This window comes from Cebus imitator, unplaced genomic scaffold (genome assembly GCF_001604975.1).
Source record: "Cebus imitator isolate Cc_AM_T3 unplaced genomic scaffold, Cebus_imitator-1.0 Scaffold87, whole genome shotgun sequence".
Lineage (NCBI taxonomy): Eukaryota > Metazoa > Chordata > Mammalia > Primates > Cebidae > Cebus > Cebus imitator.
The window spans coordinates 5,388,855-5,401,635 of record NW_016107402.1 but is presented as its reverse complement, the minus strand read 5'-3'; the positions used below and the strand labels follow the sequence as shown (position 1 = coordinate 5,401,635).

At 54.1% G+C, this 12,781-nt stretch overlaps 1 protein-coding gene across 6 annotated transcripts in view; it reads left to right on the top strand.

The window, feature by feature from the left end:
* FGR (FGR proto-oncogene, Src family tyrosine kinase) overlaps positions 1–4,868 on the top strand; it is a 24,273-nt gene extending 19,405 nt beyond the window's left edge. For all 6 annotated transcript variants that reach the window (XM_017534713.2, XM_017534709.2, XM_037740709.1 and 3 more), the window contains 8 exons: positions 105–208; positions 398–547; positions 1,544–1,699; positions 1,775–1,954; positions 2,465–2,541; positions 2,767–2,920; positions 3,802–3,933; positions 4,030–4,868. In XM_017534713.2, coding sequence (XP_017390202.1) covers positions 105–208; positions 398–547; positions 1,544–1,699; positions 1,775–1,954; positions 2,465–2,541; positions 2,767–2,920; positions 3,802–3,933; positions 4,030–4,238 — 1,162 coding nt within the window. In that variant the 3' untranslated portion in view covers positions 4,239–4,868. The remainder of the gene's footprint in view (positions 1–104; positions 209–397; positions 548–1,543; positions 1,700–1,774; positions 1,955–2,464; positions 2,542–2,766; positions 2,921–3,801; positions 3,934–4,029) is intronic.
* Positions 4,869–12,781: the final 7,913 nt, after the last annotated feature.

Here is a 12,781-nt window from a genome sequence, read left to right as displayed (position 1 = left end):
CGCCCGGCTTTCACATGGAGTCTTGACTTGCGAGGTGACTGCGCAGGAGGCTGAGGTGAGGTTTGAGCACAGCGTACCAGACTCTTGCCTGCCTTTCCCAACAGGTGGTACTTTGGAAAGATTGGGAGAAAGGATGCAGAGAGGCAGCTGCTCTCGTCAGGCAACCCCCAGGGGGCCTTTCTCGTTCGGGAGAGTGAGACCACCAAAGGTAGGGGTGGTGCCACGCACCAAGGTCACTGGGAGCCCCAGCCATTGGGGTAGGGCTTGGAGCAGTAGGGTGGTTGGGTCAGGGGGCCAAGACTAGGACCAGGCCCTAGGGATGCTGCTGTCGGGCCTCTCCCAGCTCCCAGATTAGGGGAGAGGAGAACAGAAGCTCCAAAGTGATCCTTCTCCACAGGTGCCTACTCCCTGTCCATCCGGGACTGGGATCAGACCAGAGGCGATCACGTGAAGCATTACAAGATCCGCAAGCTAGACACAGGTGGCTACTACATCACCACGAGGGTTCAGTTCGACTCAGTGCAGGAGCTGGTGCAGCACTACATGGGTGAGGGCAGGCGCCTCAGATCCCTGAACCAACCCACTGAAGCGCTGTCCAGATGGGGAGACTGAGGCCCAGAGAAGAGAAGGGTCTACCAAGCAATATTGCCCAGACCGAAACTAGAACCCAAGTATGGGGTCTCCCAGCCCAGGATCCAGCTCTGTGAGCTTCTGGAGGAAAGCAGTCCATGACCAAGCAGCATGCCCTAATGACTGGACAGGCATTGGCCAGTTTCTTGCCTCAAGGCCTCAATTTGTGGAAACTTGATGGAGGGTTTGTGCCATCTGAATGCCCCACCAAGGCACCAGGGCTGCCCTGTGGGCAGACAGAGAGCCATCATCACAGGGCCCTGAGCAGGGAGGTAGAGAGGCTGGTCAGCACTTTGCCTGCTGGTAGAGCTTGGATGCCAGGGGACAAGGCAGAATGAGGGGTTCATTAGAAGGCAGTGGCCATTGTCCAGGTGAGAGGTGATGGAGGCTAGACTCAATCGGTGACAGTGAAGTAAAGAGGAAGCAGACAATTCTGAAGCGGGGTAGGAGGTAGAATAGGCCTGACCTGGTGGAGAGTTGGCTGTGGGGGTGAAGGGAAGGTGGGAGTCAATGCCCGTTTCTGCCTTGACTGGTTATGCCAAGGATGATGCCATGGAAGACCATGGGCCTCCTGTCCACACCTTGGCCTGGAATCCGCAACCCCATTTCCCCCTGTGAGAATCCCACCTTATCCTTCAAAGCCCAGCTAGAGACCACTTCCTATAGGAAGGCCCCTAGTCCTTACAGAAGGCTTACAGGGATCATCTCTCCCTCTGGGTGCCACCTCCTTCCTTGGGCACCAACATGTTCCCCTATTCAGTGGGCCGGGTTGCCTTTCTTCCTGGCCTGTAACCTCACTTGAGGCCTAGTTCCTTATAACCGATCTTGGGGTCTGGCACCAGGCTGGGGTAGGATGAGAAGTGGAAGGGGATGTCCTGGCCAGCCTGTGACTACTCCATGACGCCTCCCCCAGAGGTGAATGACGGGCTGTGCTACCTGCTGACTGCGCCCTGCACCATCATGAAGCCGCAGACGCTGGGCCTGGCCAAGGACGCCTGGGAGATAAGCCGCAGCTCCATCACGCTGGAGCGCCGGCTGGGCACCGGCTGCTTCGGGGATGTGTGGCTGGGTACGGAGCTCCCGGGGGCCGGGGCGAGGGCCTGGGCTCGGGGGAGAGGGTCCTGACGACACAGCCTCCGAGCAGGCACGTGGAACGGCAGCACGAAGGTGGCGGTGAAGACGCTGAAGCCGGGCACCATGTCCCCGAAGGCCTTCCTGGAGGAGGCGCAGGTCATGAAGCTGCTGCGGCACGACAAGCTGGTGCAGCTGTACGCCGTGGTGTCGGAGGAGCCCATCTACATCGTGACGGAGTTCATGTGCAACGGTCAGGAGGCGGAGCCTGGGCGGGCGGGATTCGGGGTGAAGTGAAGGTGGGAGTCCCCAGGCGTGGGACCTGGGACGCGATCTGTGAGGGACGAGGGACGATGGGCAGAGTCCCACTAAGGGACTGGGTGTGTAAAACGACAGGAGCGCTGGGGTGGGAGCCGGGCGGGGTGAGACCACGAGGGGTCTGGGGCGGGGGGGCGGTGCCTCCGGTGTTGGGGGTGGGGCTTGGGCTAACGAAGGCAGAATCCGGGATGAGGGAAGGTCTGGGGCGGAGTCTGAGAGGGTCGTGTCGGGGGCACCAAGGAAGAGAAAAAACGAGATGTGGGCAGGGTCTGTGTCTGGCAGCAGGGCCAGGGCGAGACAAGCGAGGGGTTGAGGCACCCGCGAGGTCCTGAGTGCGGGGCGGGTCCAGGTGGGCGGGGCTGGAGGGGCGGGGTCAGGCGAGAGGAGGCGGGGCTGGGGCCCGGGGTAGGGCCTTGCAGCTGATGTTAAGGCTTCCTCTTCCCAGGCAGCTTGCTGGATTTCCTCAAGAACCCAGAGGGCCAGGATTTGAAGCTGCCCCAGTTGGTGGACATGGCAGCCCAGGTAAACTGGGCCGGTAGCCTTTACTTCCCAGACCTTCCACCTATTAACAGTTCACACATTCTGTGGCCCCGCCCACTGCGTCAGCTGTGCCTAAGTGCTGCCTCTCTCTGGGCCTCAGTCTCCCCCTCTGGAAAGTGGGTTTTTCAAATTGTCCCTCATTCTCACATGGGCCACGGTGCTGTGAGTCCACATGAACTCCCATCTCCCCACATTTTGGCCCCCCAGGTGGCTGAGGGCATGGCCTACATGGAACGAATGAACTACATCCACCGCGACCTGAGGGCAGCCAACATCCTGGTGGGGGAGCGGCTGGCATGCAAGGTTGCAGACTTCGGCCTGGCCCGTCTCATCGAGGACGATGAGTACAACCCCCGCCAAGGTGCCCTGCCTCACCCCACCTCCCAAGAGCTCCCCAGGCAACAAGGGGACTTCTATGGGGCCCCACACACTCAGGAACCCTTACTCACCCCAGGTCGCCCGAGACACCTCCAGCCTGATGTAGAATGAGAGGCAATTCTGGGCTCAAATCCCAGGTCATCCACTTACCAGCCATGTGGCCTTGGGCAAGTCACCTAACCTCTGGGAGCTGCCTTTTGTCTTCCGAAAAGTGAAAATACGCAGATAACAGCAAATCAGCAGCAGGTGTTTACCAGGCGCCTGCTGTGTGACAGGCACAGCTATAATTCTTAAATCAAAGACAATAGGGTGTAACAGTGGGAATTCTGCAGCCAGAATGCCTGGGTACGAATCCCAGCCACATACTAACTGTGTAATCTGGGCAAGTTACTTAACTACTCAGTGCCTCCTTTTTCTCCTCTGTAAAATGTCTCTATCTCATGGGGTTTTGTGAGAGTTAAGTGAGTTAATGCATCCATATCACTTAAAACAGTGCCTGGCACACAGGAAAGGCTAGCCAAGTATTGGCTGTTATTAGGATGAGAATTATTGCAATGTTTGGAAAGTGCCCATCACTATACTAGACACATAGTAGGTGTTCTCCTGCCTCAGCCTCCCTAGTAGCTGGGATTACAAGCACCTGCCCACCAAGCCCAGCTAATTTTTGTATTTTTAGTAGAGATGGGGTTTCACCATGTTGGCAGGCTGGTCTCGAACTCCTGACCTCAAGTGATCCGCCTGCCTTGGCCTCCCAAAGTGCTGGGATTACATACATGAGCCACTGCACCCAGAGCCCATTCTCTTAATCCAGCCGTTTCCAGGGACCCCCCTCACTAAATTTCCCTGCTCCCCCATCCTCTCCAGGGGCCAAGTTCCCCATCAAATGGACAGCTCCTGAGGCCATCAACTTTGGCTCCTTCACCATCAAGTCAGACGTGTGGTCCTTCGGGATCCTGCTCACTGAACTCATCAGCAAGGGCCGAGTCCCTTACCCAGGTTTGTCTCGCCAGGGGTGGGGCTGGGGTGGGGGATGCTCATGGGAAAGGGCCCCCTCCTGGCTGTCCCTTTGACTGACGGAGCCCCATCCTTCAGGCATGAGTAAACGGGAAGTGTTGGAACAGGTGGAGCAGGGCTACCACATGCCGTGCCCCCCAGGCTGCCCAGCATCCCTATACGAGGCCATGGAGCAGACCTGGCGTCTGGACCCAGAGCAGAGGCCTACCTTTGAGTACTTACAGTCCTTCCTGGAAGACTACTTCACCTCCACTGAACCACAGTACCAGCCCGGGGATCAGACATAGCCTGCGTGGGCATCAACCACCTCTCTGGCAGTGGCCACCAGTCCTTGCCAATCCCCAGAGCTCTTGTTCCAAAGTCCCCAGGCTGGCTTAGAACCCCATAGAGTCCTACCATGCCAGAGGAGGCGAGGTGCTCTGACACCACTGAGGGCAACTCACTCATTTTACAGATGGGGCAAAAGGAGGCCCAGAGCTGATCCCTCATCCGCTCTGGCCCCGAGCACGATTGTTTCCTTTCCCACTTAGGCCCCTACATGCCTCTAGCCTTTCTCATCCCACCCCCACCCAAGGTGCTCAAGACCTTGTCTAATTATTTATAAAACTGTATGTTCCTCCCCTCACTTCTCTCCTATCACTGCCTTCCTGCTCTCCTTTTATCCCACTCCAGTCCAGGTGCCAAGAATATCCCTCCTACCCTCGATTATCTTGTGTCTCTAAGTTACAAAGTCAGGAAAAGACTTGGCTGGACCCCTTTCCTGCTGGGTGGATGCTGTGGTCCAGGACTGGGGTCTGGGCCCAGGTTTGAGGGAGAGGGTTGCTGAGCCCTTCCCACCTCTCTGAAAAGTGTGTATGCATTGGTTTATTGATTCTGTAACTAAGTAAAATGACAGTATTAATCCTCAAGCCATGAAATACCCTTGCACCTTCCTTTGGGAGGGAGGGTGGTCAATGGGAGGTGAACGGACAGATTTGGCTACAGGCAGGTGAGAGAGGGCCCTCATGCCTACCAAGCATGGGGCATCCAAGGTGTGGAGTTTCAAACACACACGTGAGTTTAGGTTGAGGTGTCAGACAGATACAGAAGACAAGCAACTGAAAATACGTTAAAATGTCCCCGTCATTACTGATGTGGCCTTCAAACTGTATACAATAGGTTTGCTAATTCTTTATCTGAGTTAATCGGATTTCCCATTCATCAGAGGCACAATGGGACAACCTTAGGCCTCCTTTGGCAGGGCGCAAGAAGACCACAGTGGACCCTCTGTAGCTGTCAGCCTCCCCAAAAGAGGACAGAAGAGAGAGGAGGAGAGAGGAGAGACCTGGGGGTTAGTTTAACCCACTGGATCTCACTAGGGGAGTTTTGCCCTCAAGGGAGCTTTGGAGAGGTTTGGAGGCAGTTTGGTTTATTTGGCTCCTACAGGCAGTGATCAGGGATGCTGAACAACCTGCAGTGCACCTGCATGATGATGAATCTTCCCACCCTCTTGCTCCCCCTTAGAGAAACTCTGGAAGCTGACATGCCTCCGTGTGGAAACAAGGGGAGCAGGGAATAAAGATTCCCATCTCTCCTGTCAGGAAATGTTTGTTGACCCTCTGACTTACTAAGGGAATGGACAGGGAAGGAGTCTGGGACCTTGGAATCACTGCTGCAATTGGCAAGTAATTACTGAGCGTTGACTCTCCAAAGCATTGACTCTTTGCTAAGGAGGACCCTGGGAACACAAAGACCTTCCCTGAGGAGTTCATAGTTAAGCAGAGGAGGAAAATAGTAATAACAATAATAACTCATTTATTAGGCGTCTTCTGAATGTCAGATGTATTTACAGCCATCTTTTCATTTGAATCCAGTCCTGAACCTGTCCCTGTGATTAGCTCCACTTGTAGATGAGAAAACTGAGGCTCAGGGGTTGCATGATGTACCAAGGGCATACAGCTGTATGTAACACAGCTATGATTTGAAACTAGATCTTACAGCAAAGCCCACGGTCTTTTCACTAGACGTCATTGCCTCTAGGCTTTGGGAAGAGAGCATCTGTGGGGTGTATGTATGTGTGTGATCCTTCTTCCTCTAGTTATTGGTAGAAAGATTCCCTGGAAATTCTCCCATGCTGGGTGACCTAAAGGAAGGAAAGATAAGGCGATCAATGCAGATTGAGAATTCCCTGTGCTCAGCCATGTGCTGGAGGTTGCTGAATGAGAGCAATAAGATGGAGATAAGCCAAATGGCTGCTCAGAGGGGTTGTCATGACGGTGGGAGCTTTAGCTCCACAGAAAAAGTCTCAGGGGACAAGATTTACCAAGGGCCATAGTTTCTGGCTGACCAAACTCACAAAAGCCTGATGTATAAGCCAGGGGCCAGTGATTCTATCTGCCATGGAATAAGCAGAGAAGAGCATGGCTCTGGAGCTGTAGTGCCTGGTGTGAATCCTGCCTCCATCACTCACTAGCTGTGTGATTTTGTGTAAGTTTTTCACCTCTCCAAGCTTAAGTTTCCACATCTGTGAAATAGCAACAGAATTCTCAATACATATTAATTCTCTTTGTGACTACCATTTGCAAATTATTTACTCTGTGCCAGCCATACTGCTAAGCGCATGCATGCTGCCATTTTATCCTCACAGATCCCTAGGAGGAGGAGTTCATTGTATCTTCATATTGCTAATGAGGAGACTGAGGCACAGCAAAGTGAATCGGCAGGACAGAAGTGGAAGAGCAGGGGCTTACACCAAGTCTTCTGACTCCAAAATCAGTGCTCTCAGTCTTCTGACTCCAAAATCAGTGCTCTCAGTCTCTATAGCCTTTTTATGGGACCATAATATTCTTGTTTGCCCTACAAGGCTCTGCCTGGTACCTGGATGCCCATTTGGTTTCAGTGAAGGCCCAGCAGGGCAGTGAACCAGCTGGAGTTCACCGAGCCCCCTCACTGCTCCTCAGTAGAGACCAGAGCCTCCTGAGCCTGGAATCCCTGTGTCTACTGGTGCCTTCCTTGTCTCTCCCTCCGAAACAGCTAAATGAATTCTCCCTTGCACCCCGTTTTCTGTGCAGCCTTCTGTTCCCTTCAGATAGAGCACAATGCAATTGATTAGGCTTCTGCTGTCTCAATTTCAATCACATCCTCGCCCTGCCTCCCTGAGATTACAGGCGGGTCACCTTGATTGCGGTTTGCACCGTTCACAAAACTCTTCAGTCGTTTACAAAACCATCTCTCGCCTCATTCACTCCCCCACCTGGCTCTTCTCCTCTGCGATGCATGGATTTTACTGGCTTAAGACTCAGAGGGCAATTTTACTTCCAAGTTCATCGTGGGGGAGGAGGACACCTAATTGACTAATGCTGGGTATTTCACATCCATCGTCTAATTTGATCCTCACCACAAAGCAGCACAGAATTGTGATTATCCCCATTTTACAAAAGAGGAAACAAGACTCTGAGAGGCTACAACACGGGCTCAAGGTCATATAGGCGGATGGTAGAGCCAGGATTTGAACTCAAAGTCTCATGTGTTCCCCTGGGTCACATTTCTTTATTTGAAGGAGCAGCATGGGAACATGTAATATTGACCCAGAGTCAGGTCCAAGAAGGGCCTGGTGCACATAGGGTTCTGGGGTAGCTCCATACATGCTGACAATTGTACTGATAAAAGAATTAAGTCATTTATTAATTTCATACACATCTACTGATGTCTCCTGTAGGCTGGTCCTGTCTAGGAGGCAGAACAGTAAACAATGACAACACTTAAGGGCAAGGTCAGTCTGGGAACCAAGTCTAGGGGATTTCTTGGAGTCTGTGAAATAAAAGTCTGCCTGATGAAGCAGCCACAGGGTGAGGTCATCTCCAGCAGAGGGAACAGCATGTGCAAAGGCTCAGAGGTATGGCAGAGTAAGGCCCACTCAAGCCAGGCAAGTGCCAATAATTAGGCATGGGAGGGCTGACGGTACAGATGAGGCAAGAAAGAATAGGGATGGAGAGTCAGAGGCAAGAAGTAGGAGGGGGAAGACCAAGGGGTATGGCCCCCGAGCTGTGGGAAAAAGGAAGAAGAAACCTGGGGGACCCAGGACTCATTGTGGGGAATGGGCGCGCGCGCACGCACGCACACACACACCCCCACACCCCCACACACACACACCCCCACACACACACAGAGCCTGGATGGTCCTGCAATGATGTTCACACTCCCTCTAGTGGTGACTTTGGGTACTACATTCAAAACTGCAAGAAACTTTCCCCTGGGATGGGAGAACCAGGTCTCCTCAGAAAATTCCCATCGCAGAACAGGAGATACCGCACAGTTCCTGCTCTCAAAGAGGTCACAGTTTAATGATGATGGGTGTTAATGGGACAGATGCAGGCAGAAAATGACAATAAAGCTATGTGGGAGAACAGGGGAGAGTCCTAACTCAATTGGGCAGGGGGAAGTCTGGAAGGTTTCTCAGAGGAGGTGATGCTTCATCAGAAGCAAGAGTAAGAGTTTGCTTGGTAAAGAGAAAAGCAACAGACGGGCATCCTGGACAGAATTAAGTAAGCTCAAAGGCAAGAAATGGGACTGCTCAGGGAGTTACAATTAGGTAGGTGTGCTGGGAGTATGAAATGTCAGAGGGGTTAGTGGCTAAAAATAAAGATGGCCAAGGCAGGCATGCATCTTTTCTGCCATGCACTCAAGCTGGGATCCTAAGCCTTAGGCAATGGGAAGCGACTGAAAGGTTTTGAGCAGGGTAGTAGCAGGGTCAGATTCACCTTTTTTTTTGAGACCGAGTCTCACTCTGTCACCCAGGCTGGAGTACAGTGGTGCGATCTTGGCTGACTGCAACCTTGCCTCCTGAGTTCGAGTGATTCTGCCTCAGCCTCCCAAGTAGCTGGGACTACAGGCGAGAGCCACCACTCCCAGCTAATTTTTGTATGTTTAGTAGAGACAGGGCTTCACCATATTGGCCAGGATTGTCTCGAATTCCTGGTCTCAAGTGATCTGACCACCTCAGCCTCCCAAAGTGCTGGGATTATAGGCGTGAGCCACCACGCCCAGCCAGATTCACTTTTCAGAAGGAACCCTTGGGTGACAATGGGGAGGAAAGATGGGAGGGGAAGAGGCAGGAGAGGGACAGCCCTCTTGGACACAAAGAACCATACCAGGTCACACTCACAGAAGGACACACAGCTTTGACTGTGCCTATGAAGCAGACATATTGATACAAGCAATGGCACCTACAGACATGTCAGTGGGATCCCAGGCTGAGCGCCCACAGACAATCATGTACTGTTTCACAGTCAGACACAGAAGTCAGGTCCGCCAGTGAAAAGCAAACTGAGGACACACAGTTACCCCCCAGACACAGGCGCACAGCGGGAACCACACAACCCTGATGGACACAGGAATTCACACACACGCAGTGTGGCTGTCAAGGGCCCCGACCCTACCCCCCTCTGTCTTCCCCAGGTCTCTCACCACCTCCGGCAGGAACAAAGCTGACCTTTGCCCTCTGGCCTCTGGCCTCTCCTCCCACACCCCCTGCCCCAGAGGGAGGAGCTGTTTGAAGTCTGGGCTGCAGCTGGGGTTTCCTGTGGCCTAGAGGAATGTGGGCGGACTTTCACAGGGGAGGGGAAAGGGGCTGGCCCAGGAGGAGGGCTAACAGGGCCTGGGGGCCTTAGTCCCCACTGTACCACAACAAGGGGGGCTTCCTGCTTCCACAGTCTCTAGGGCTCCAGCTTTGAGCTGTTCCCACCCAAAGAAGGGGAAAACCAGGCCATAATGGCTGCAGTCCAATAGGCCTCTTGTTCCTGGATCTGCAGCTCAATGGCTTAGAATAGGCCTGCCACCTCTGTAGGCCTCAGTCTCCCCTTCTGCGGACTGGGCTGAACCACCCTCTGGCAGTCCACACCCCCCCGAGTCGGCCCAGGAGGAGAACCAGCCCCAGGAATTCCATATTCAGAGAGGGCAGCGCCAGTCCCCATCCAAGCCTCACTTCATCCTGCCCTTTCCATGAGTCCCAGGGGCCTGGCTCCAGGCTGCTGTGACCTGTCGGTTATTGCCATTATTATTATGACTCATAATCTCTCTCACCATGCCCTTGCCAGTTTTCACAGTGCTTTTACATCTATGTGCTCAGTTAATCTTCTCAACAGCTCTGTCTCTATTTTACACATGGGAAAACTGAGACTCACACATGTTGAGGACACACAAATAAGAGCCAGATCAGGACCAGGCCCGTCTGGCTCCTACTCCACATGGCCTCTCAAACCTTGATCTCCAGATTATCATCTGGAGGCCCCACAACTTGATCTCCAGATTATCATCCCAATTTTCTAGGGTCTAGCTACACCACCTCCTGCGTACACTGAAACAAAAGCAGCTGGAGGGAGCTAAGCCCAGAGAGGAGGATACAGGCTCTTCCAGAACCTGTGTACCCTCCCTCAAGCCTCCTTTCTCCCCAGCTCAAAACCCTCTTGCTCGGGGCCACTGCTGAAGCAGAAATGGAGAGTAGACAGTAGGTGGCAGCAGCAGCCCACGGGAAAACAGCTTGAGTTTGGGGAGACCCCCCCACTCGACACAATTTGGAGAGGTTCCACAGGAAAGACCAGCCCCCAAATAACAGGGAGACTCTGCAATGTTTGGTTTCCAGGGATGACCAACACTTTAGGGGCTAATGACATTCACCCTCACAGGGAAGCGGCTGAAGTAGCCCGGGGCGGGAGGGGCATGCTTGGGAAACCCTACCTAACTTCTATTTCCCTCTAACTCATAGAGCCATGGGCCCTACTAACCTTGCCCTGGGCTTCTCATTCCTTAACCTCCCCCCACCATGCTTTTCCCAGACTGCCCTTCATCCCAATCTACCGGGGCTCTCCACACCCCAGAAACCATCCTACCTTATCCCATTCAACTCCCTCCTAAAACTTGATTCAAACTGAGCAGCACCTTCATGACCACGGGCATAATCTAATGGGTAATGGAGGGAGGGAGGGAGGGAGGGAAAGAAGGAGGAACCTGGGTCTGTTTCACCCTCCCCAATGCCAAAGTCTGTCTGTCCTACAGCGGGCTAACTAGGGCAAGATGCCAAAGCTTCATCTATATAACTTCAGGCCCAGGTTTTGGAGCTGCAGAATCTCTAATCACTTTAGCCACTACGTTTATGAGTATCTGACCTTATATTTCCCATTCAACAAATACATCTTTGAACCCAAGGCCTAACTTCTGCAAGTAGAAACTGCCCCAAGATGAGGGCTTCTCCAGCCGGCCACGGCAGCCCCATGATGGCAAATCAATAATGTCCCGTTTAGAGCCCTCGACCTCTCCTATATGCTGCACACACCCCCCCGCCAAGGGCCAATAGACAGTGCTCCCCAGATCCCCTCTTTTGTCCTCTGGGGGTACAGAACTGCCATAGAAAAGGAGCTTGGAAGGAGTGGAGGTGTGGGGAAGATACCAGGGAGCTGCAGCTGGCAAAATGTCACCAGCTCAGCTGCCTTTGTCACACACTGGCCATCACCCTTGCAAGGCCAAAGGAGAGCCAGAAACAGGTGAGCCAGACACAAAGGCACTGCTCTAGGAACTTCAGACCTGGAGCAAAATAGACAAAGCCAGCAGACACAGCGGGTAGAACGTCAGACACACAGATGAGGTGCTTCAATGAGGTGGGACCGCGGCAGGGCCAGTCGGGGCTGGCGTTGGTAGACACCTAGGACACAGGACACGACAGCCACTATGCATTATTCATCCCCGTGTCCTCCACAAGCCCTGCATACCTCAGTTAACATTGCTGAAGGGCCAAGAAAGGACACACAGACACAGGAGGGAAGGTCAGTTACAGAAACGGAGGGAGTCACAATTCCTTGCCATAGCCCGGGGTTTAAACTTGAGGGTTTTGGAGTTAGACCCTGGTTCAAACCCAGCTGGGCTCAGCCACTTGTTAACTGGAGAACCTGGGCCTCAGTGCCTCCATCTCTGAAATGGAAATGACAATAGTAGGATTTTACCGCAGCAGTTCAGCCATCTCCCGGGGGAAACCAGGCCCTCAAGCAGCGCACATTCCCATCTGTGGGATAGGCTAGGCAGGGGGCCCCCGGAGCCAGGGGCTGGAGAACAGATGTGACCTGAAGAGGAGGTAGGTGAAAGTGCTGAGCCCAACCCCCGGCCGCGGCAGGGGGTCAGCACCGTTCAATCTGAATCCTGCTTCCTGACAGAGCGCAAATGCTCAGCAGAATTCGGGAAAGGGTGTGTGTGTTCTATCTGTGGATTCTCCAGGACTTCTGAGCCCTCGCCGCCCTTGGACTTGTAGGAAAGCTGGGAGTTGCAAGGGCGAAACCCAGAGCTCGGAGTTTGAGAGGAGGGGTCACTGAGTGAGGAGGCGGCGCTGGGTTTCCCCCGCTCCCCCATCCCCCGCCTCCAGCAGCCCTCCCGCCAGAAATACTTGCGCTTGTCTCAGTGAGAAACCTTTTCAGAAAAGGAGAACGTCTCCAGAATGAGAGAGCCGTTCCTCTCCTCTGTCCTCTCCCCCCTCCCATTTAATTGGGACACCCCAGAAAGTCGCAGCCCCTTTGGCTAATCCCCTGGTTCCCTATTCCACTCCCATCCCACTCTCAGACCCCGCCCCTTCACTCCCACCCGCAACCTCCGCTCGATCCAGAGTGCCCCGGTGAAGACGAGGAACACGGTGACCATTCTTAATCCTTGGGGAGGACCGGCGCCCGTTGGTAAACGAGGACGCGCCCCAGCCAGAAGCGCCCCCGGCGCAGGGTCCCCGGGGCTCCGGGCCGCGCCGTCGGAGCAGCCCGCGCGGCCCCGCCCTCCCCGCGCGCGGAGCGGCCGGGGCGGGGACTACAAGTCCCGGCGT